This window comes from Rissa tridactyla, chromosome 5, assembly GCF_028500815.1.
Source record: "Rissa tridactyla isolate bRisTri1 chromosome 5, bRisTri1.patW.cur.20221130, whole genome shotgun sequence".
NCBI lineage: Eukaryota > Metazoa > Chordata > Aves > Charadriiformes > Laridae > Rissa > Rissa tridactyla.
The window spans coordinates 67986295-68011374 of NC_071470.1; the positions used below are offsets into that span (position 1 = coordinate 67986295).

The 25080-nt window shown below is 36.4% G+C and overlaps 1 protein-coding gene across 1 annotated transcript in view; it reads left to right on the forward strand.

Annotated features, from left to right (window-relative positions):
• The window catches only part of PCDH10 (protocadherin 10), a 32851-nt gene extending 12382 nt beyond the window's left edge, over positions 1 to 20469 (forward strand). The window contains exons 4-5 of the mRNA XM_054202813.1: positions 1143 to 1448; positions 18956 to 20469. Of these exons, the coding sequence (XP_054058788.1) occupies positions 1143 to 1448; positions 18956 to 18975 (326 nt within the window). The 3' untranslated portion in view covers positions 18976 to 20469. The remainder of the gene's footprint in view (positions 1 to 1142; positions 1449 to 18955) is intronic.
• Positions 20470 to 25080: the final 4611 nt, after the last annotated feature.

Below are 25080 nucleotides of genomic sequence, written 5' to 3' on the forward strand. Positions count from 1 at the left end.
TTATAACAGATTTGGTTCAGTTTTGACATACACCTATTCTAAGACACTCGGTTCTCTTTATAAATACAAGAAAAAGATACTTCTCTACTGTTCTGCTTTTCTGTACAATGTTGAACATCAACTTGGAGACGCTGGTATTTATTTTCCTCCGCGCCTATGATTTCATACACCACTCCTCTCAAAACAAGTATAATCCAACAACTTAGTGACTCATAGTCAGGAAATATTCTTTTGGAAGGTGGATGTAGAAGGTAGTCAATAGAAGCATAGCTTGTCATTTGAAATCTTAATAGCATTAAAGGATTTGTAAGCAAACAGTTCCGTGTTGGCAGGGACAAGTGTTTGCTCAAATAGGGGAAGCATTAACAATTTTGTCAATAGTATCCACAGCCATGTCACATCGGACTACGACTACCTTTGTACCGCTAATTACGGTAATTTATTATAGGATTCTGCCCCGTTACTTGGATGACTTGATGATAGTAAGGACTGCTGCGGTAGCAATGAAAACTACCTCTGAAAGAATGATGTAACGATTGATTAAATAAGCCATCCCGATCACTTGGAAGCTGGATTTCTACTTTGTAAGATCTGCTTTTAGTATCAATAGGCTCTATCTGTATATTAACGTATGCACAGACAGTTCCTTTATAGGACTCGTTAATATTTCATTTTCATAAATGACATCTGTGATTCCTCAATCAGGATATTTCATGTCTTTGCCCAGAGATACATTTATGTAGGAACAGTTCCTTCACGTTCTCAAATGAGTATTTTCAAGTGGTGAACCACAGACATCAACCTACAAGTGGAATTGAACTTTAATTGAACAGGTTCTAAACAGTGAGATCTGCAAGTGATTTTGTGAGATAGGACCACCAATACCCTTCTTCTTGTGATATTTTTGTGTATGTGTGACATTCTGGCATTTAGTTACGCTTATGAAATGGTGTCTTTGACTTCTGAAGACTGCACAATCAGCTTTTTTCTTTTGGATGAGGAGATGAAGGTAGTGGAAGAAGTTCTTACAACATTTCTCTTTCCACTTCTCTCTTTTCTCGGCATAATCTTTCTTATCTGTCATCAGCTGTTCGTGATGCTGAAGCTTATATCTGTAGTTTCTTTTTCTCTCATGCTTGCAGGCATGGATCTCTTCTCCAATTGCACGGAGGAATGTAAAGCACTGGGCCACTCAGATCGGTGCTGGATGCCTTCCTTTGTTCCATCTGATGGACGCCAAGCTGCAGATTACCGCAGCAATCTGCACGTACCTGGCATGGACTCCGTTCCAGACACTGAAGTGTTTGAAACACCAGAAGCCCAGCCGGGGGCAGAAAGGTCCTTCTCCACCTTCGGCAAAGAGAAGGCCCTTCACAACACTCTGGAGAGGAAGGAGTTGGATGGACTGCTGTCTAATACACGAGCGCCTTACAAACCACCATATTTGAGTAAGTACTATTCGAAAAGCTGTATGAAAGCCTTCCCTTTGCGGGAATAAAAATTAGCTCGCTCTGCTACTCATGGTAGGAATAACGCAGGCACAATTTTAAGAGCAGTGGGGAAAAATGGCTTCTCTTGGATTCAGGCACCACTGAAGGCGACGATGTTCAATGCTTTTAAAAAAAGACAAAACCTTGATTGTTTTTAGTATGACATGACTGTCAACAACAAAAGTATCAGCTGATATTAGTGAGGGAGTTGCTCAATTTTTTTTTTCTGATGCTGGATTAGTTTCAAAGTTTTCTTGGATAGTTGGTTTAAACATTGACATTGCCAGGCTAACATTTCTTCAGACTAAAATTAAGTCGAGAGAACTGTCCTAGGAGCTTCTTTTTATGATTGAGCAGTATCTCGTGAATAAACTATATGTCTATTATTTTGAAGTAACTATTTACATAGTTAACATTAAGGGTTTGGAAGGAAGAAGGCAAAATTTTTGCCTTTGGTCTGATCATCTTTCAGCCTACCTAGTATTGACTTTCGTCAGTGCTCCTCCGTGCCTTCTGTCTTCTTCCAAAATCTTGCCTCTTTAGTCACCTTTTGACTATGGTTGGGTGGCATGAAAGACTGTGATAGATCTCAAAAAGACCTTCGTAATTCCTTTTGGAGTCTGAGCCAGTTGCAGAACCTTTGAGTAATACTTTGATCTAATATGTCTTTTCATTCTGTTTAGCAGCCTTCTGTATTTTATTAGAGACAGTAATCTCCTTGACTTCAAGAGTTTATCATGTTTATCTCATCCAAATAAGCCGAAGACATTAACATTGCAATACCGATCCCTTTTAAAGCAACAAAAGTCTTTTAGGACAGCAGATCAGGGGGAAAAAAAAAAAGAATCTCATGAATGGTACTAATTTATTTATTTTTGTAAAGCATTTAGTTGTTCTGAAAGGTGCTGCACTGGCAGTCCTGGCATGTGAAGATCTTTGCTACAGATCGTTCTCTGCACAGCCAGCTCAGCTCTGCCTTCTCAGTGAGCTGCCCAGGTATTTCTGTCCTTCAGAGAGGTCTTTTTACCACTTCACTCTTTAGATTTGCTTTACTGAAAGCTTCTAAATTTGAAAACTAATTCTGATAGGCGAAAGCCATTCCTAAAGAACCTGTCCTGAGACAATCGGCTTATTTTGAGTAGACTAAACTGTCAGGTGTCAATCATCTGGTCATACTCTAAAGACCAACGTGAAATTTCACTTAGCTATGACCTAAGGACTAGTGACTCTGCCCTTCCCTGCCTGGTCTTCCATCATTTACCTCTAAGCAACACTTTTTTAGTACTAAACTGTAATCTAGCAGTACTAATTTCATCTCTATCATTTCAGTTAACAATTTGAGTTTTGTAGCACTGACGATCAAATCACAACGGAGTTCCGATGCAGTGTGGGCATTACACTGACCATTGTATCCGGTGACACCACAATGGTGACTCTGTTCCGGTTTGTTCTATGCCTGGGAGTTTTATTTCAAATAACAACGAAATATTTATTTTATTGATAGCTCAGGGATTTTACATTTTGTTCGGCTAACATAAGTAATATTGTTGAACAATGTGTTTACATATAGACATTGGTCGGCATCTTGCACTTTTCTGGTATAAGGGCATAAAAAAATTGGAGGTAAAATGTTGGAAGTAAACAATATAAACAACTGGTATTACATAATTCACACTTGAGAATCCAGACTTAGTTTTGCTTTTTTTTCTTTGAACTGCAAAGCTAAAACTGCTACAAAACAAGAGCAATATTTCTCTGCTTTATTTTCCCTTATTTAATGTTTTCTTTAGTAAAATTGTAGATTATAATTGTATAGCAGAGAAAAGAAAGTGAGCACAATAGTTGTAGTGATGAGTAAATAATTCATTCTCAACGAAGTATTCAATGAATAAGGCAAGAGGAATGCATAAGAGGAATGATTCAGGAAGGAATTTTAGTTGAGCCACTCGGTAATTGCAATTGTAATACAATCAAATTCAACTTCTTAACAAAGAAGATCGGATCAAAATCAGTTTGTCAGCAGAATGATATTTTTAAAAGAAGTGATTAAAATGTATGAATCGGAACCCTCATATTCAGCAAAAATGCTGTATAAAAAGCTGCAGAATGTATGAAAACGGCCATATGAAAAATAAGTAGCAGAGAAGGCAAAGTGTATTGCAGAATATGAAAACTATTTGAACTAAAAAGTTCTCTTTAAAAAAAAAAAAAGAGAGATTCTTAAGCAAAATTATCAGAAAAGAGCATAAGTTCCAGCAGATAAACTTTAGGACAGTAATAAGTGGAGATAAGAGGGACATCTTAGAGCAAATAGCCAAAGGCATGCAAATAAATATAGACAATTTTTAAGATGTCAAGCGTTGTAAGCTGGGAGAGAATTGGTGGTCTCTTGAGCTGCAGTTAGTGAGGACAAGGACGTTGCAGAGATTCTAAACTGTTTCTTTGCATTTGCATTTACCAGAGGAAGGACAGAGAAAGACAGACAGTGTGTTTAGGAAGCCACCCGTCCCAGGTAACCGTTTCAAATAAATGTGCAAGACTGAGTCATGGAAGAGGATGTCATTGAAATATTTACTAAAACAAATAGGAAGAAGCCAGTGGGTTACGTGTGTTTCTTAAATTCTCAGTTTCTAACAATAGCTAGTAACCAAAGAATGTCAGAAGTTGTGTTTATCATTAAAAAAGGTACTAGAAAATCTTGTATGTTAGAGTCCAGTGAGAAATCTTAGCATAGGACATAAAATTGTAACTCGGGGCTTTCAGGAACAAGGTAGCTGGCATTGGCCCAGAAAAATTGTCCATCTATTAGAATTTTGATAGAGTGGGTGAGAATTAATCAATATAGTGTATTTGAACTGTCAAAAAACCCCTTTAGCATAGCTTCTGTGTAGTAGAAGCAGCCACTAAAGTAAGCAAGTGTTGTCACAGGGCAAAGCATTACCAGACTCTCTGTGCCTAAGAGAAAAAAAATCATAAAGATAAATGGAACATTTTAGCAGAAGCAGAGTTCCTCAAGTGTCTATGAGGAGATCCACGGAATTAAAAAAAATTAATTATCCAGAAACGGAAATGAGAAAAAGGGGGCGGTGTTTGCAGATGGCATAAAATGGTGTAGGTCAATCAAGTCTCTAATAGGCTGCGTATGCCCACATTGTGCAGTGGAGCACGGTCCAGAGAAACCACTCTGCTTCCGACCCAGCTCGCTCTGGAATTGGGAGCTGCAGAGCAGCGTCAGCACGGTGGAACAGCTGAGCAAATTCACTCGCGTAAGCTGTGCCGTCAGCCCAGTAGCTACGGATGCAAACTGGTGGCTCTACGTGGAGCTTCCACAGTGCCACGTGAGTGTATCTGCTCAAGTTTGTGTCTGCTCGGTGATTCCTGCACTGTGTTCCAACGGGTACGTTCAGCGCAGAACCTTAGGAAAGACAAATGAGGAAGGTGATGTATATTATCATGAGAAATATGAACTCTTCTTGAGAAAAAAAGAAAAAAAGAAATAATTCCCTGAAAAGTGTCCCCCAATGAACAAAGACAGCAAGAAGGAAATAAAATGCCAGGTTGCAAAAAGGAACTGAACTGAAAATACACTAAAAAAGTATTACAAAACCCTTGCACAAAACATACCACTACGTTGCTCTAGCCAGTCTGTTCATTCCATGGAAATACATAGCACAACGGCAAACATACTGAAAATATTTCTATGCAAAGTCATATCAAAAGCTTAGTACTAATTAATTTAGACAAGCTGTGATAGGGACGTGAAGTAAACAGGAGCCTGCATGGAAACAGAGAGGGTAAGCTGCGCCCTTTCGATTGCCGTCCCCAATAACACGAGAGCAGCAAGGCAGCAAAACAATCGAAGGACAACCAGGTCATGAACTGATAAGATCATACACATTTGATAAAATGATACACACTTGACACAAATAATACAGTAATCTGTCAAACTTATGATTATGGGCTGTGACTGAAACCAAAAGCTTAACAGTGGGGATTTGGGTGTTTGCTTTTTTGTTGTTTGAGGTTGAGGTCATTGCATGGATAAATGAAAGCAGCAGCGGCTATATTCCAAATTATTACGGAGAAAAAGATATAAATCCTCATACTTGAAAGAGTTTATGTCCCATTGTCAAATTTTCATCTTATTGGTCTAAGCCATTGGACTTCTTCATACACCAATTTCCACATAAATATACATATTCGGTATATTATTCTGAGCAGAATATACCAAAAGTATATTTTTGTACTTCACCTTTGTACTCAAATAATATATTTTGAAGACTATATATATTTACATATGTTTTAAGTATTTATTATGACTACAAGTTATAAAATTGTGATGGGATTAATAAATTGTAGGAGTTTTGAAAACAGTTTTCTCATAGAGTAACTCCAGGATTCTTCTAACTTGCATGTTCTTCTTCCTGTGTAATTTACACTTATTTCTTCTCATTCATCCAGCTGATTTGAACACTGCCTTGCTGCAAACAGTTAAGAAACTTTCACAGTGACTTGAAAGTTTATAAAACATGAAAGACATTCTGAACTTGACTGGAGAAAATAAAATAAGTGAAATAACACTGGTGAGGGAAATAAAATGTAGCTTTTGAACAATTCCTATATTTTAAAAATAGATTCTAACCATTTCTATCCGTTTTTTCATTCAGTGGTACTTACACGAGCCATTATTTTAATGAGTGTTTTTACCGTAGTGACCAAAAACCCCAATCCAGGTTTCAAACTGTGTTGTACCGGATTGTGTAGGATGTCTAACAGAGACCATCTTCACAATGAACGCCTGATCACTCTGATTCTGGTCTATTTCTAATACTTTGGACCAGGTCCTGCGATGGTAACAGTGGGAATAGCACCATTACATACATCTCAGTAGTATTTTGGTCTATAGATGATAAGAAGTAGCTTTAAGTTATTTTAATTTTTCTTCTGTAGTTGTGGATCATTCTAGATGTGCCTTTCTTTTATAATACTTTAGAGCTTTCCTGAAGTTATGTACTGACATTAATGACAGAATCTTTTTTTTCTTCCTAGTAAGAGGTTAGAATTTTTTTACATATGAAAACAGTCAAATATTGCCATAATACCATAACTTTCTATGTATAAATGCTTTTTTTTTGCTCTCAAAAATTACTTCGGCATAGCTTAATCTATTTTGGAAGCGGGTTAAAATTAACTACATAAATGCGCAATTTACTCCACAGAATAACCGCGTTTATTCAAGGAGACATTCTGGAATAATAATTGTGTTCTAAAGTAGCCCCCTAATTAACTCTGCAATATTTTCTACATACACGCAAGCATCTTCATCTTCACCATGAAACTATATCATTATCGTGGTAATTATTGCCAACGCCATCAACATATTTTAAGTATAAATCAGGATTTTATCACGTTAGGCATGACATCTACGTAAGAGGGAGAATGAAAAAGGTGGTCTCTTTCCCAAGAAGTTTGGGCTTGGGTCTGAGCCCAAGTCCCTGTGTTCATGTGAAAGTATGGAACGTAGTCAGAGGTTCTCGGTCTACAAAATATTTGGCACCTGCTCAACTTGACCTATCCGAGCCAAGTTGGTTTACAAATAAAATTAAAAAGCTTTCAAAAGTCTTTGCCCAGTTGAATGTTTAGGAATTGGACCATCAATTTATTCCAGATAATGTAGCACAGAGCCTAGCACGAAGAAGGGTTTAACTTACAATCACTATCCATCTCCCTGAATTAGATTAGAACAAATGACCTAGAAGAGAAAAATGTTCATGTCTTTATACCAGGACAAGAAGCGTCTCGCAATCCTTTGATTATTTTTCAAAGGAATAAAAAAAGTGCATGTAAATATTTTTCTCAGTATTTTGATCTAGTTAGGATCATAAAGGCCTATTTCTGGATGGCAGGATATGTAACATAACATTTTCTGCTGATATTTAACATAAATATACGAAAAGATGTTTTAAGCAAGAAGTCTTTACTGTTTTGGAAAAGTTTCCCCCCAGAATGAAGGAAATTACAGTTTTGTACATTTAATATGATGGAAAAAGAAAAATTTTCTTTGTTTTTTTTGTTTAGTTACATCTCATTTCTGGAAATTATTTGCATAGTTTTATCACAGCTGTGATAGACATTATAGCATTACATTTGCATAAACATAAATAACAGCTATTTTGAATGGGACACTTGATTAATTTTTAAAAATGAGGCCTGTCTAGATTTTTACTTTTACAATTAGCCTGCTTGATTTCTAATACAGATCAGGGCAACTTGTGAGCTGTCTGGTTCCTTCATTAATCATTTTTAATTCAATTTGTGATTTTCACGCGTACTTGAAGTAAAAATGCACAGAAGTAAAAGCAAACACATTACCACCATTAAGTTGCAGTTCTTGGGGTAAGAAGAAAGAAAATATTCTAAAGTTGGTTTGAAAACAAACAAACAGAAGAAGCTGCATTGAAATGCAATTTTTATCGGTATGAGTAAACAAATGATATGTGCATAGCAAAAGAGTTGTTCCTTTGTGAATAGTACAGTTTTGTGCTCAAAAAGAATGCCAAAATTGTGTCTTTCAACTTTAAATCAGATCTGCATAGCTGAACATCCCACATATCCTGTCACAGGCAGTGGAACTCTTCACTTACTTTCCAGAATTCATCTCTGTGACAGGGTCCAGCTCTCATTTCTGCATAAATGAGAATGACTTTGTACATGCAAAATGGCTCAGCAAAGCTGAAATTGAAAAGCCAACATCTAATAACGCGAAGAAACCTAGTTGAATACTTGTCCTTTTCTTAAAAAGTCTAATAGAGCACTCCCATTTTTGCAAACAACTGTATCTGAAATGATGAGGGATTTATTCACCTATACGTCAAGTTTCCCAGTTCGGATACTTCATCTCTATTAGGTAAATAAAGCTTACAAAAAACCCCAAAACCCAAACCCGAAATAAAACTTAAACAGGTAATACTAATTAAAATATAATAAGGCCACGATGTGTTTTTACTCATTATTGTAGGTACTCTGTGATCTTGACTAAACCACTTATGATGATTCACTGTTCGATGATTATTGCGTAACTTCTGAAAGGTATTTTTATCTCACATCCATGACTGGTTTGCATTCTTCAGCTGAATGTATTCCTCTTGCAGCTACCGCTCCAAGGGAAGAAGGCTTACCGAGTATTACTGCAATAATAGAAAGGGAAGGGATAATTCAGAAAGCCAAATTAGAAAGGAACATATCAATATGCAAAGATAACTTGGCTGTAGCCCAATAAAACCCATAAATTACATTATTTTTATCAAATTTTATGAAAAGAACGAATATAGGAAAAAGAAATAAGCATTCTTTTTTTTTTTTTAATTTTAAAGCACAGGTGTTAGCCATTATATTTAAGTACTGTTTGCTTGAATCTCTTTATGTAACTGTGATATTGGCCAGAATTAACAGTACCTTGTACTGTACAAAATTCTGATCAAAAAATGCACCTGCTATCAGGTTTACATAGCATCTTTTACCTTAGATAATGCTAGAGCTCTTTGCTCTGAATAAGTGAACTGAATAACTGAAAAAGTTTTAAAACAAACTTGAGTAACTTTTATTTGAAAGAAAATTATATTTTTAGTTTGTCTTATTTCAACTATTTCTTTTCCTCTGGTAGCTGTAAAAGTCTGTATTTGCCAGTTCTGACTGGAACACACAGAAGTCTTGTATATCTGTCTCAGACTGGGGCTATATTTATTCATTTATGTCAATTCTGAGAGTGCGTATGTCTACCGTGAATATACCATCTGTGGAGATTTATTTTTTTTTTAAATAATGAAATACCATTTTCTGGATTCCTACCAGTGGAATATGAAAGAAACCAGCAGAAAGATTGCTTGAAACTTTAGGAGCAATTTTTGAGATTACTGCATTAGGCTGGTTTAAAATTCCAAAATGCCTCTTGTCCTATAAATTTAAATCCTATGACAGAAGTAATTTAGCCACTTATAGACACGAGTCTCTTTGGAAAGCAACGAGATGTTTGCAGTTAAATTTTTCAAAGGCACTGAAGTTATTTATTTTTGATTGGCAAATTCTATTCATTATGAATAAATGTTATTCTTAAATGTACAAACCTCCTTATTGTGACAGTCAGGAGCTGGAGAATTGAACGTGTGCCTAATCTTGGGTCTATGCGCAGCAAAGTCTGTTCCTCTCGGCTTGCCTCTGTCTGAGGAACGCCTTGGCCTGCACAGCAGAGGGAAATATTCTGGTTTCTGGCTCTTTTGCTGCAGAATATAACTCTGATTTTCCACTGTCATTTCCACTGCTTTTCTTTTTGAGGGCTTCCCTTCCCCCTTTTTTTTTTTTCTTGACCAAAAGACAAAAAATAGGGAAAGCCATTAAAGAACGCAAAAAATAGCTAGTGAGAGAAGGAACTACATCTATTTATCGTGTTTGGAGACGCACACTATAGGGATCGGTGTTGCTCTTTATCTGGGAAGCCTGTAAACAGCTCTATTTGTACACTGGCCACCGAGAAGCCACAGCTTCGTGCTAGCAGTAGGATGACTGCTGCTGGGAAGCAGCGGTCAATATATTTAATTTGTTTTAGCAACATGGTATCGTGAAGTCAGACGAGTGAAGAATGATGTATTTTGGTACCTTCTTGTAAGCCAGAAGTAGGAGATACAGACAATTAGACTATAATTTTTAACTTCGATACCTAATAAATTATTGGAAGAACTAAACGTGGTGACAGTAATCAATGTGGAATCACTGAAAATCCAAACTCTCCTAAGATAATTTAATTTCTTTCTTTGATAGGATAATGGTCTTTATTGGTTGAAGAAAATATTGTGGACACGGGGAAGCAAATCTTCAGAACTTGCTTCCTCAATTCTACCTGAAAATTATGTGCATGTATGAGTTGCAAGAGTAAATCTGCATGTCTTGCATACACGCAAGTATATGCAAGTGCACGCAAGTACACTATCTCGTATGTGTAAATTATGTTCTTTTACATGACATTTTACAGGTTATCAGGAGTAATGCGGATTAGAAAGAGAAAAAAAAATGGATGCAGAGTAGATTCACCAAAGAAGTTACAGGGATGAGAGACTCCTGTTTTAGCAAGTGACCCAAGTCCTCTGACTTTATCGTTTTTTATCTTTTCATCTCCAGCATCACGGCTGCATTCAGCACTGGAAAAGGATTCATTATGAAACTGCTAGAATGCAACCTTTCGTTAGTCATAAGGAATTTTATAGGTGCCGATATTGTGGATTCATCTTATGTCAGAGTAAAATTCTGTCACTTTGTGACTCTTCTAGTTGCCTATTTGTGCTTTAATTTGACACCCATCCATTCTCAATTGGAATTGAGATGACAATTGAATGTAGCTGCACACAGCTGTGGGTACTGGTAGGGACTGAGATCTAAAAAAGGTTCTTGCTTACAAATGAGATGCAGTAATAACTTCTTTTCCTGCTCTACTTGACATATAGTGTTGTGTGCTTTGTACTTGCAATATTCTTTGTCCAATATGGCTGCGCTGCCTCCAGTTAATTAAACAGGATCCTTCCCACCAGTGGAATGCTATGGTCTGTACTCTTAGGCTCTCTGGCGTGCCTTTAGCCTGTGGCAACTAGTTTTCTTCCCTAACAAGTCCTGGGCATGATGCGGGTCTCAGAACATGGGCCAGGGACCATTCGTGAAAGCAGATTGAGTATGATCACACCATATGGCCCCTATATATTGTTCCACGGGGCTGAGAAATTTTAATAATGTGGATATAAATCATTCCATTCTGGTAGTCTTAAGTGACAAAGAATGGCGATTCACTCTGGATAGGAGCTGAGCCAATATGTCTTTTTGAAGAAGAGAAGTTTTGAAAGGATTGTGAGAAGTTTATATGATACACTTAAGTATGTTAGCTTGGTAAACTGGGAAGGACTCTCTCAAACCTGAGTGTATGCTGCTCATGAAAAAAAATAAATTAAGTACTGTGCTTTAGAAATGGAAAATAACAGGTTCACAAAAAGAGAGGAGACATACCTGCCAGACCCTAACGCCACCTAATCCCTGCCAGGAGAAAGGGGTGGTGGAAAAAACATCACGGCAAAGATAAATTCGATAGGAATACACAGTGTGATGCTGATGTAATGCTGCAATGCACGTTACCTCTGCTAAGAACAAGTAAATTTAATTATTTCAGGCCAAATCCAGCATGATTAATTTAGGCACCTCTGAAGGCCACCAAGCGGTGACTTATACATGCCTGCTTCTCCCTTGAATCTATAGGGAACTCAGGCACTTAAGAGCAATTTAGGAGGAATGGTTCATATCCCTCCTTTTCTCCCCAGGGCACTGAAAATTTTAAGTCACATTGCAGCCAGCCTTTAGTGTATTCTGCATTGGTTAACTCTCAAACTGACATGTTCATTTTCTGGCTTGTCAGCTTAAAGAGATGTATATTGTAGATTTCAGAAGAGTGCAATAAAATAGCGAATTTTGGAAAAAAAAAACCAAAACACAAAAACCAAAACCACAAGGAGGAAGAAGAAAAGAAGATTGAGGAGAATAAATGATTGTTGCATACAAATACATAAGCAATTTTTATTAAAAAAAAGAATCAAATATTGCTATCACTAAGGATAGTACCAAAAATTATGAGCTTACAGTGAATCGGGAAGAATGTGAATTTGCTACTAGAACAAGTATACAATTAGAATAAGTTGTTGATGGAGAATTTGGAAATATTCTTAGGGAATATGCTCTGTGCTAAGTTTGACATACATCAGGAATAATTTAGGAGTTATTTAATTGGTCTTAATACAGTACATAATTATAAGAACTCTTGCAAAACTAAATATTCCATGATTCTCTGAATGTGATGGTGATGTCATGTATTATCTTCAGTGTTTTCAGGTAGATAATACAGCTATAATAATACAGAAAGACGAAAATGGTTTCTTCTGCTCACTGTATCCTGTGGGAAAACTGTCTTTGGTATTTTTATGGTACATTATAGAATATAGCTTAGCACTTTCTGTGCTGAACTGTAGTAACTAAAAAGCATTGTTTCTGTAGTAAATAATGGCAACCAGAGATAAATCAAATCTGACATGTACTATGCCACTGGGCTGTTGCTGCCAGTGAAAAAAAAAAAATGTCAGCATTTAGAACAGAAAATCAAATACACATAAAAGTATCTTATGTGCCACAAAACATTGATGACAAAATCCAGGACTTGATTCAAAAGGAAATCCTTCTTAATCGTATGTTAAATGTAAAGCACATGTTGATTAAGGCCAGTGCTTAAACTTAAGCCTATGCTTGAGGATAGAGAGAAATTTTATCTGGTGCTTACATGAACTGGGACTCGGATACTTATTCTTAAGAACTTAAATGCTTTTTCTTTCTTTTTTTTCAGAGGATCAGCTAAGTTCAGGTAGAATATAAAACTCAGAGCGCTCAATAGCACCAGAGAAACATTATTTCAGTGATTGTCATGATGTGTCAACATTTGTATCAGGTAGCTCACTTGTCATATGAAAATATTTGCCAAGACATGTTCCAAACATCAAAAACATTTGTATTTTCCGATCTTGAAATGAAACTGATAGAAGTGGCAATATGTGTCAGTCAGAAATTTGGTCAATAAACTTTTTTCCAAAAGAGTGATAATCTGTTTAAGTTGTTGATACAGAATCCAACACTATGTTCAGATTTGAGAAGCGGCAGTTTTGTACTGAAGCGCAAAGGACAAAGCTCTTTCCCCCCTTTCCCGGAGTAGGTAATGCTATTAGTCATGTTCGCTACATTCTGGGCAGTGCAGTGTCCACCACTCTCAAATTTTGGCTTGGCTGGAAATCACTGATTCTTGAACTGATTTAAACAAACAGAGACATGGAAATGTAGGCACTGAATGCAAGACAAAAGGAAAGGACAATATATGTGGATAAATTGTTTTATACATATATTTTGGCATAATCATCTTTGTTCCAGAAGTAAAGATATATTCTCAAAGGAAGGAAAGATTTTAATGGTCTGTGGGGTTTGTTTATTTAGCTAAAAGCAAGTCTGTTTCCAGAAAAGATTCAGTGCAACAATTACAAACGTTTGCATTTTGGCCTACTTTATTTATTCACAGCCTGAAGACCTAATGCTCAATTTTTTTTTTTTAATCTCACATGAAATCTGGGTATTTCTACCCATCAGTCCAAATGCTGTTCATTTATTTTAGAAACAATATTTATAGTTCAGGTTTTGCAGATGCCAGAAAGAACGTTTCAATGGTACTGAATTCCTTATCTTTATTAGGGACAAATTCTGCCTTGGTGCACCTCACATGTTCACGTGCGGGAGCTTCTCCTGCCTTCCCGACCTTGTCACATGCCAGAAACGGCCAGGCAGAATGTAGTCCCATTCTTACCTAACCTCCTTGGTGGCCTTCAGGAGTCTTCATCCATACACGTAAGCACAGAAACAGTGGCCACCAGAGCATACTGACTCACTCACTTTAGGGGAGAACTGGCCTTTTATTTTTATTTTTATTTTTAAGTACAAGAGGAAGTATGTATGTTCCATGTTCCTTTTTTAAAACTATTTGATATAATACAGAGTAACCAAAACCACATTCATTGTGTAACACAGGCATCTGGACCGCAAGCTATGTTGTCCAAGTGTGCTCTACAGAGTATATAGATTTGAAGCACAAAATCTTTTAACTAAAGTCTTGAAAGAAAAGAAAAAAAGTTCCCCTTTAGCTAATTAGTGAGGAAAAGATATACGAGAAAAATATTTTCATATTTGTGTACCAAAGTTTATCAGACTGGATAAGAAAAATCTCTTTTTATAATACCATTAGTGGAATTTTCATAAAATATTATTAGCAATGCTTTAAAAACCTTCTTCAAGTAACGGTTAATTAAAAAAAAAAGACTTTATGGATTGCAAAAGATACTGAATTGACACCTGCAATGACTGGACTACTTTTTTATCCACAGAACATGGGTGGCAGCAGAGTAATCCCCATCCTACATCCCCCAGCCCCAGCCGTGGGTCTCACCCCTTACCTGGATGCACCACTACAAAGGGTGAGGGAGCTATGGCAGTTTACTGCGTATTCCCATTCACTTGTTGACCTCTTTCCAAAAATATAGTTGCTGCTAACGGAACTAGAGCTCCAGGCTAACTGAAGCAGCCAGGTTATTTCATACAGAATACCTTCTACCACAACGTAAATCCTGGTCTCTATTCAGTTGGGCCGAGTTAAAACAAGAATGCTGAGTTTGCAGTCTGTCGGTTGTCACCAGAATTATCCATTCCTGGCTCTGTCAAAGCTAACGGGACTTAGTGGAGGGCAATATTTCATCTGCTACAGTTAACATATAGACTGTAAAGCAAGCCATACAAATACAAAAAGAGTTAAAATTAATAACGCAAATTTAAAACCAACTTTGCCATAATGTTTATGAAGTAATTAACTCCTTTTTAGATTATCGTTCACTACAAGTGAAAGGCATTCGCTGTAAAGCCCAGGTTATTTCTGAGCGGAATGCAGGAGATGACAGCCTCCCGTAATCTCTGTATCCGCTGCAGGGTTGCGCGGCGACCACCTGCTCTGCTTAAACGTGGCATGGCGAGGCACACGATTTTTACAGGCGACCCCCAAGAAAAAAACATAATGCATTGAGTGCTTGCATAGAAGCCCGTACCTGAAAACCCATATGAGGACAAATTTTACTCATATATTGTGCTAACTTAGAGAATTTGGATCTGGAATAGCAAGATGACAGTTTACGTACTGGCCTTTTCCCCCTGTTCTCCTGTTGCAGAGCTTGCTTTGATTTAAAAGAGAGGTTTTTAGGTTCAAGTGCCTTCTTTCTCTGAAGTGAAGGGGTCTCAGCAATATTTCTGTAACAGCAGCAGCCTGCCTGGCATTTGATATTCTTTGGAGATTTTATTATCTAGGGGTTCACTTGGATCTTTAGTCTGTTGGCACTTGGGGGAACTCAGCCGTCATTCGGTTACAGCAGATATAATGCTGTGGGAGTTTATGGAGCTCTTAAATATAGTATAGAGTGAAAGGGAAAATAGTTATAAAAAGTATAGGATTTGCTTTAGTTGCCAGCTGTGGAGGGATGCAGTGGGCCTCCTCTCCGACCCAGTTAGATTAGCTAGCAACACGAAGCAGGAGAAAATTTTGATTTAGAGAGTTTGAAGGTCTTCCAAGTACAGGCAATCCCTGCTAGGGCTTGCCAAAAGAGGAAATGTATATGGCTGTATTCGTGGCTGTAAAGTAGTAGTCTGACATCAAGTTTGGATGAAATAGGATGATTCACAACAGGGTGAAAGGAAGATTTATTAGAGAGACTTATAAAAGAAGAGTATTTTCTGTTCATTTCTGATTCATAAGCTAGGAATAATCATTGCATACTTTATTTTCTCTTTTCTGTTTCTCCTGTTAGTGTTTTTCATTCCTTTTTCTGTTCATCTACCGCTGATGTCTTTACACGTCTTCTCTCATCAGTCTACACAGAACTAGCTTGCTGTGAGTGGGAGGCTTACTAATGTGTACTGAGGAACAAATGAATCTTAATAGATTTTCGCTGGGTTTTATTGCAATTCCATATAAATTTTATGCATTGAGTGCTCTTACTGTAACCCTCAAAATCTTTGTTAAGATTTTTTGGGGAAGGATCAAAGTCAGTACAGCACGAAGCGTGTACCCTAAGAATTTTAATTGGAATACTTGTGATTCTTCAATCATCTTGTTCACCTCAAACACTATTAGTATATATGTACAAATAGTATAATTACCTTAGCAGAATTATGAAACTACTTGCTATTATTAAAAATCTCTAACCAGACCCTGTACTCACACACACTTGAAGCTTCCCTATGCACTAGTTTGAGAGTTCGGAACAGGAGATAAAATAGGGATGAAAGAGAGAGCTGTGATCTCAGAGGAGACATTAGGCACCAGAAATTATGGTGTTCTTGTTCCAGCTCTTACACTGACTCTGATACTTCCATTTCTATAGCACTTGCCATCTCTGGATCTCAAAGTGGATTATAAAGAATAGTGATTTAAACCTTCCTGCACCTCTAGGAGATAGGTAAGCAATATTATTCCCATTTTACAGATGGAGAAATTGTGATACAGAGAGGCTTGGTGTTTCTTATTAAAGCTTCTTTATGAACACACATGCATGCACACACACAGAGCCAGAAACAGATGTCAGAGCTTCCATTACCCTCTCTTTTAAGCTGAGTCCATCCTCCTTTCCATTTAACCTCTCTGATTTATATTCCCCATCTGTAAAAAGACGGAAACTGGTATAGACGTGGAGAGATTTGCTTGCACATAAATTTATGTGCAAATACAGAAAAAAAAAAACCAAACATGGAGGACAAAAGTTGCCTTTGAAATCCAATGCATTTTATGTGTTGGCAGAGGATATATTAGGCTTTGGGACGAGGATTTTTGTAGGTGGGGACAGTCACAGGTGTTCTGCACGTTAATGTCTAATATTTAGTTACCACTACAAAATGGCCCGATTGTTTTGTAATATAAGTATATTAACTGAAGTTTAAAAGTTAAAAAAATGCACTAATTTATACAGCGAAAGACTAGACACAGCCAGTAACGCAGTCTCTGTATTATCTTCTGAAACAATATCGTAACCAGACTTTGCTGTGTGCCTCAAGTGCCACATGAACACTGCCAGGGCACTACGTCAGACGGGAGCAGGACAGCAGAGCTGCATGAAAGCAGCAATTGCCCTGGCTGCACAGCTGGAGGGTTTTATCCCATGAAAGTCCTACTGTGCCTGTGCTGCAGCATGAATTCCTCAATGGCAGACGGCAATCTAGGCTACGGCACTTACATATTTACAAGAGAACTGCAATTATTCGCCAACTTCTGGAAAAAAAGTTTTGAAGATCAAATATAAGTCTTGCTATCATTATTACTGATATTGGAACGATTTTTTTGCAGTATTTAAAGAAGATCTTTTAAAAGATGTCTAGAAATTTGATTGGTCTGATCATATACACTGCCTCAAAACATCATGAAGATTCTGCTCTCATTCATCTTAACTACAATGTAAAAAAAAAATCTAGCAGAAGCTTTTAAAAATCCTTTCTAATTCTGCTATTAATTTGCTACAGAAGCAAAACATCCAAACCATAATATATTAGATGTTTTAATGTTAATGTTAATAACACATCTGGCAATTGTCTCTGTGTTGTACAGATAGCATATAAATAAATGTTTTTTACATTTCTCTGCATGCATCCTACGGCATAGGCAGGCTAGATTAGAGGAACGTACCATACCCATGTTAACATTTTCCTGTAAGTAACCTAACTTCCCTGTGATACAGAAGATACATTTCGTATGTCTACTAGCAAATATATGCAGTGAAGAAGTATGGCTAATGTATATATTTATGTTAAATGGAACGGAGACTGGATGTGTTTGTGTGTCAGCATGCAAGCATCAACATGTATATAATGGATGGCTTGATTCAAAGATTCATTCTAAAGTTAAGATTCTTTTTTGGTTTAGTTGTAACACTTCAGGCACAGAAATATACTGGATTTCAGGTAGGGATTCAGTTGATTTGGAGCTAAGGTAAAACCTGATTTTGTCATTATAAGATTTAATACACGATAATGATGACGATAATAAAAGTAATAATCATAATAATACTTCAGCAAGTGAGTTCCTCATCTCAACTTCATGTGTGACTGAGATTAGAATTTAACCCAGGGCCTTTCTGAATGCTAGTACAAATCATTTGTTACCTTTGCTCCCAATTACAGTTGAAATAGCCAGTGTCTTGAGGAAATATAACTACCACAGCTGGTGGATTAGGATATGGGTTTGCTAATGCATTGACCTGCTTCATCTGCGTAACATGAGTTAATTTCCAGCCTGACAGTAAATGCTGAAATTCGAATTGTAGCACTAATGCACCATTTTTTCATCTCTGTCAAACCAGACTAAAGGGTCATTTGGTGATGAGGATAATGGTTCACTTTGAAAGAGAAGGAAAACCGGCTTCTGAATCTTGGGGAGATTCTAGATCTTGCTTCAAATAACATGCTGAACTAGGAAAAAATAGGCTTGGAATTTCCTGTAATATTGAACGTGCAAGTCTGACTCTTTGCCTTGTTCTTACCCTGATTCTGTATAGGCACATTGGAATACTTGCCATGGCTTGTTAGACAGAATAATAAAACGGCATGTGAAGTTTGGTTTTCGGGCTATCAAGCCTCAAAAAGACTTTTCTCCAAAAAGTGAATCACCATTAAACTGTTTGCTACAATGGGAATTTTAAGCGACAGTTTGTGACAAGTTTTGCTTGTTTCTCTTCACTCTAAGAAATACTAAACCTAAGAGCTGTTGGAGACCGATTATTTTTTTTTTTTCTCTCAGAAGTGTCTTTCTTTCTTTCCCACAGCACGGAAAAGGATATGCTAGTCACTTCTACAGGACTTACCTGAAGCAGCATGATTTGCACAAAAGTCGACCAACAAAAAGCATCAACTTTCAACTTCATTATCTTGGCCATCCAGTTCTGTGTAACTGAAGGATTTGTGTGCTGTTGGAGACATCATGGCCAACAATAGGACCTAATTGCTCTCAGCAGGCCTGAGAAATGAGTTGAAATGTGTAGAACTGTAGAAACTTCAGAGGCAACTGATCTTGCCTCTCTGATCAGTGTGTGCCTGTTTACAGCACTATATATCTTTCTCTCTCCAAAATGTCACTGAGCCCTTTAGATGTTTATATTCACCACAAGAAGCCAATCGTACAGATAAAAGAAATGTGCATTATAAATGCAATATCACTGTTTTAAACTTGACTGTTTTATATTATTTTTGTGTGATCAAGTGTTCCCCAAACTATTCCAACTTTACAAGAGAGATTGTGATCATGTTCTTTTCACCTGTGGGTCATTAAAAATGTTGTTAATCTGAAGACCCACAAAATTATCAAAGACATTCTGTAGTTTATACACCGTGTTGCAAAGTGTTTACTGTACTATTTCAAAGCTTCTAAATAAATATAAAATATATATATATTATATTATATATAATTTTCCGAAAAACGTGGTACAACTTAGTTGATTTTTAAATGGATTCATACAGTCTACACCATACGCTAAAGTGAGAAGGTAATTCAGGGTTCCTAAACTATCCTTGCTAAAAACAAAAATAAAATAAACCTTTAATAGTACTTCCCCAATATTGGTATTTTGGTCAATCCTGTTTTTCTTGTTAAAAAAAAAAAAAAGCTGTAAGCAACAACATTTTGTCTAAAAGTTGTAATGAATTTTCAATGCCAAAGATGCAGCTGTCAATATTACCAGAATGAGCGCTATGTACTATCAGAGGTATAAATCACTCTCCATTATTCTGATTATATTTCTATGGTTTTTAATTTGGAATCACAAAAATCTTTTATAAGGCTCTATAAACTCACCTGTATATGTTGTTAAAAAGAACACTGGGTGTCTGTACATTTTGCAATGTAAGATATAATGTAAGTGAAGTTAAGTATTTTAAGAAAATCATCCCAAACTCATAAGTACGCATACATACAAACATACCTACACACACACACATCTCTCTTTGACATAGTTTTGTGAAACTATACAAATATATTGCCTAAAAATATTTCTCTTGTGGCTAGGAATAGTTGTTGATAGAATTCAAATTACCAAGGCAAAGTATATGCCAAACTATTGACTCTTTTATCACCAAGGAGATTTGAAATTAGGAACATGGCACATTGTCAGCTGACCCCTCTCCCACTGGAGTAAAAAAGGGGTCGGCTACCATCTTTCTTGGGAAAAGGATTAAGCCCTTGCATATAATCTTTATGTTCTGTAATAATTCTGTGGTCTGAAATGGTATCTTAGAGAGTTTCTTTTCTATGAAATATTGAAAAAGGTAAACTTTCAAAGGTAAAGTTTAAAATTACTTTCATGTCCATGGAGTTTAAGTACCATTTACTAAATGTAAAAATCTAGTAAAATGTTTTTTTCTTTTTTTTTCCTTTTTGTATTGTGTTTTTTTCCCCACTGTTATCTTAATGTGTCAAATATTGAAAACAAATGAGAGGCCACTGTGTTATCAACCATTGCCTAGCCAAATTTAAACAAATTCCTAGCAATGATTCAATATGAAGTAAGAGAAGAGAAAACCTCTCTGATTGCAGTGAAATTTGGATGACATCGTTATATAGAAATTCTGATATCCTCACCAATGCTGCCACAGGATGAATGTGTGAAGCTGAATTTAGCCACTGCTATATCATAACAGAGTTTGGGTTTCTTCCTTTTGTTATTTTTTTGTTTGTTTGTTTGCTTATAATGACAGTTTCTATTAGCTAGAAGTATATAAATCACTGGTATGGAAGCCATCCTGCTATGGATCCAACCAAGACTCCTGATGAATTTGTGAGAGCTCTTTGTGCAAACAGCTACTAGACCGGGCCCTGAAATTCTCAATTTCATACTCCGAACAAAAAAAATATGCTTGTTAAACACGTTTAATCTGTATGTCTAGCACATTTGTATAACTACAGAATATTTTGTGGGATCCTTTTTAAAATGTATATATTATACAAAACACAATCAAAAAAAAAAAGCACCAACAATAGCTATTGATTTGAGCAAACACAGGAGTGAAACGTTTCTCTAGCTGTAGGTAGCGGGACTTTTAGTCACCTACATGCTTTGTTAATTTTATGAAGAAAAGCAATGGAATTTGTGACAAATATTTAATTTAAAGGAGTAGTTTAAATTCTTCTTTCTGCTTCTAAAGCAAGAAAGTCCTTGCCCTTCTTAGAACTGTTTTTTTTTTGTTATTTCCAAGTATCTCTTTAATATTAGATATATACCATAAATTAAGGTTGTTTTCAGTCTTTGGGAGGAAAAGGAAATGTTTTCTCTTTCTATTTCATGGACAGTTGAATGTTTTTATTTAATGAAACTGCCTTCACATTTTGCATGACATTTTTTCTGAAAAACTTAACCTTATCATACCCTGTCATTCATTTCCAGAGCAGAACTCTTTCCATGAACAGCGTATGTGATACACAGAGCCATTTATTTTCTTTTTTTTTAATAATAATTTTAAAATATTTTTTAAATTTTTTAAATGTCTACATTTTTAAAATAATGTGGACATTGGTCCATGTACGCACAGAAATCCTTCTGAGTTCATTGGGAGAGTCCCAGAGGGAATCATGATAGGACGCAGAACTGCTGAGGAGAAGGAAGTTTTTTAAGTACTACAGCCTGGGCTCCCAAGATATTTAAAGACGTAGCTTTTGCCGATTTCCCTAGCTCACTGTGAATCTCAGTATGATGACATTCGATGGCACAAGCTTTAGGACACATTATAAAAGAGTACATAGCTGCCGTGTCCCAGGAGAAGTGCTGAGAAGCATATTTGGCAGTACAGAGGCTTCATTTCTCCCATCTCTTTGTTTTAGTGGGGAAGATGCCTGTTGCATCCAGCCAACTCCCATTGAAATTGGCTTGTTCAGCATCTCCCATATATATTTCATCATGCTACTAGGTGCCTATCTGCAGTGATAGGTATGTAAATGCCTTTAAACATTAGCTTTTGTATTTGCCTCTTCCTTTAAGCGTGTGATGCAAAAGTCTAAGGACGCTGCTTTGCCTATTGGACACAAAAGTAAAACGAAGTAGTCAGAAAATGTTTAAATTGGATATTAAGGGGAAATAGCTATACCCAGAAGCTGGGATAGGGAAGGTTCTGAAATCTCCTTCATTAAATGTTTTCAAAAATAGCTCAAAAAATACCTGTCAGGGATGATATAAGTGTACTTAAACTTGCCTCAGAGAAAAAGCATGGACGAGCCTCTCGGTCCTGTTGTTCTATAATGTTCCTAGTAGGGCACGCTAAGCTTTGGAGGACGTGATCTGCACGCAGCTGTAGGGATAAGAATGTTTTATCCTTCAGTTAGGTATCAGAAGCAATATTTAATGTTTAAATTTACAATTTATGAGCATAATAGAACAAGCTGTCTGTGTGAAGAACTACCTTTGGTGTAAATTAGAGTTCAGCACAGAAAACAGGATCTTATAAAGGATAACAAAATGGAAGCAGATCTGTAAATCTTCTTTTTTTTTTTTTTTAAATTCCTGATTTAGATACGTAGCAATGGATTTCTAAGCAGCTTGCCTATTCAGTTTCTTCAAAACCAGACTTTAGTTTCTTCCAGATGGATTCTTCCAAAACTTAGAAAATACTAAAATACTTCACTACTTGAAATAAAATGCCAATTATTTAATGCAAGTTTTTACTAAGCTGCCTACTAAGAGAAAGAAAAAAAGAAAAGAGGTATTTCCATTAATATATTCTCAGCTGATTTGAACAAGGTGTAGTAATTTTTCATCAGTGTTGTCGCAAAATTAAGTGGAATGACAATGCACAGATAAATACAATTTGTAAAGATTATGCTTCCTGCATTATAGTCACTATGTATGTGTGTGGGGAGATATGTGTGTGTGTATATAATTATAGTTGAAAATCTGGTAAATTGCCACCGGATTTTTTTCTTACAGGGGTACGCTCCCCTCAGTAAATGCAAACAGAAGGGTAGAAACACATTGATGATACTACAAAGTTAGACTTGTTCCTTAGTGTAGAATGAAGTTTTGCATTCAAGATTTGAATCCAGCCCCTTCTTCATGCGTTATACCCCAACCAAGCACACATTTCAGTATTTGACTTTCCAAATTTTACCTGCTCATAGTAGGCTTGTTTGGGTTTTTCTTTCTTTTTTTTAAGTACTATCATTCCTCAGGGTAAAGGGTGGATAACTAGATAGTCTTCCTAGGCTGATAAATTGTCATTGCAATTTTGCAAGGCTGTTAAATATTTGTACATCTTATACGGAGAAAGCTGATCATATCCTGCCGTTGTTCCATGTTCAGGTCTCGAGTTATATGGCATTGGGAGTTTTGAATTAAAATCTATACAAAGGTGTAGGGGGCAAAATAAACATCATTGGTAGACATTTAGTTATTGCAATTTGATTGCAAAACATTGGCATCAGATGTCTATAAAGAATAGAAAGTTGTTTATTCTATTGGAAGTAATGTAAAAGACAGCTAGTAAGGCTTTATTATAATATTATGCTATGAGAAATTCTGAAACTGTGAGTTAAATCCATTGCACTGACCCCTACAATCAGAGCTCAGATTCTTCCTGAAGAGCTCCTTCATTTTATTTTGTCTCTAATCTGCTAATCTGTCTTGGTATGAAATGGCTACATATATATAAACAAATACACACATCCATTAAAATCCATTGTTGACCATCTGTGGTTTTGTAGATATCCTCATATGTAAGAAATGAGCAAGAACTAACTTGGACAGCTTTCTTGAATTGAAATTGTTTTTGAATTTGAATTTGTTAATAAAGTTCATGATATTGACAGACATCAGGAAAAATGAAATCTATGTGGCTGTAGTCCTCCAGAAGGCAAATGCTTCATTTCGGAAGCATTCTGTCAAAACTATATACATGCAAGTGGTGGAAATCTTGCTGAGTCAAGATCAAACCTACTGTGCTAAAGCTTTCCTCTTTGCTGTGTCAGCACTGATTGAAGTGTTCTCTGGACGTTAACCGCTTTAGTCAATCAGAAGATATCCAAAATGGCGAAGAGGATTGAGATAATGTTCACCATTCTTACTGAAGAGAGCCGAAGGCAAATAGCTGAATATATACTAAAATATTTATGTATATTATACAATATGGAAAATTCAGCTAAGCCAAACAGTCAATGAAACTGTGCTTCCAAATACAGGCACTTCAAAGATTAAAGTTCAGCTGATGCTCAACTTAAAAGCTTATTTTGGGCAACTCATCTTTGAGTTACTCTAGCAGCGAAGAGTAATGTGTTGTGTAAGAACGCCTTATGACAACATGATAAAGGCAATGTAACCAAACCAACCTTAAGTTTTAGAAGTCTCGGATCCAAACATTCAGGTTGCAAAACTGAACTGTATTTTATATGCATCAGAGCCTAATTCCATTAAAGGCAATGGCCCAAGCCACAGTGATTTGAAGGAGAGCAAAAGGAAGTCTTCATTTCTTTATGTACGTGCATTTTTAAGCAAGAGCAACCTACAATAAAATTATTTGACACCAGAAAAAAGGAAACTTCACTAGCTCTGCTTTTAACAGGGTGCTCAATCACGTTTGGAAAACTGGAAATGGCTATGTGTCAGTTTAAATCAAATACGTTTCTGGTAATTTTATCTCAAAGCAAAATAACCCAAGTTAAATGATATCACTGTTCAGATTTTCTAAGAAGACAAAGACAGAAATGCAGTCCTGAAAAGAGAGCTTTGTGTTTTTACTATGCAGAAGGGCAGAGAATTAAAAATTAATTGGAGCAGAGTATTCTCACGCTGCCATAGCTGGTGGTTGAACATGTGAGCAAAGCAAGCAAAGAAAATTCCAATCTCAACAATGAATGTTTCAGGAAGTTTTGCTTTGGAAGGTAGCAAACAGATCCTTAGCACATTATCTCCTTTCA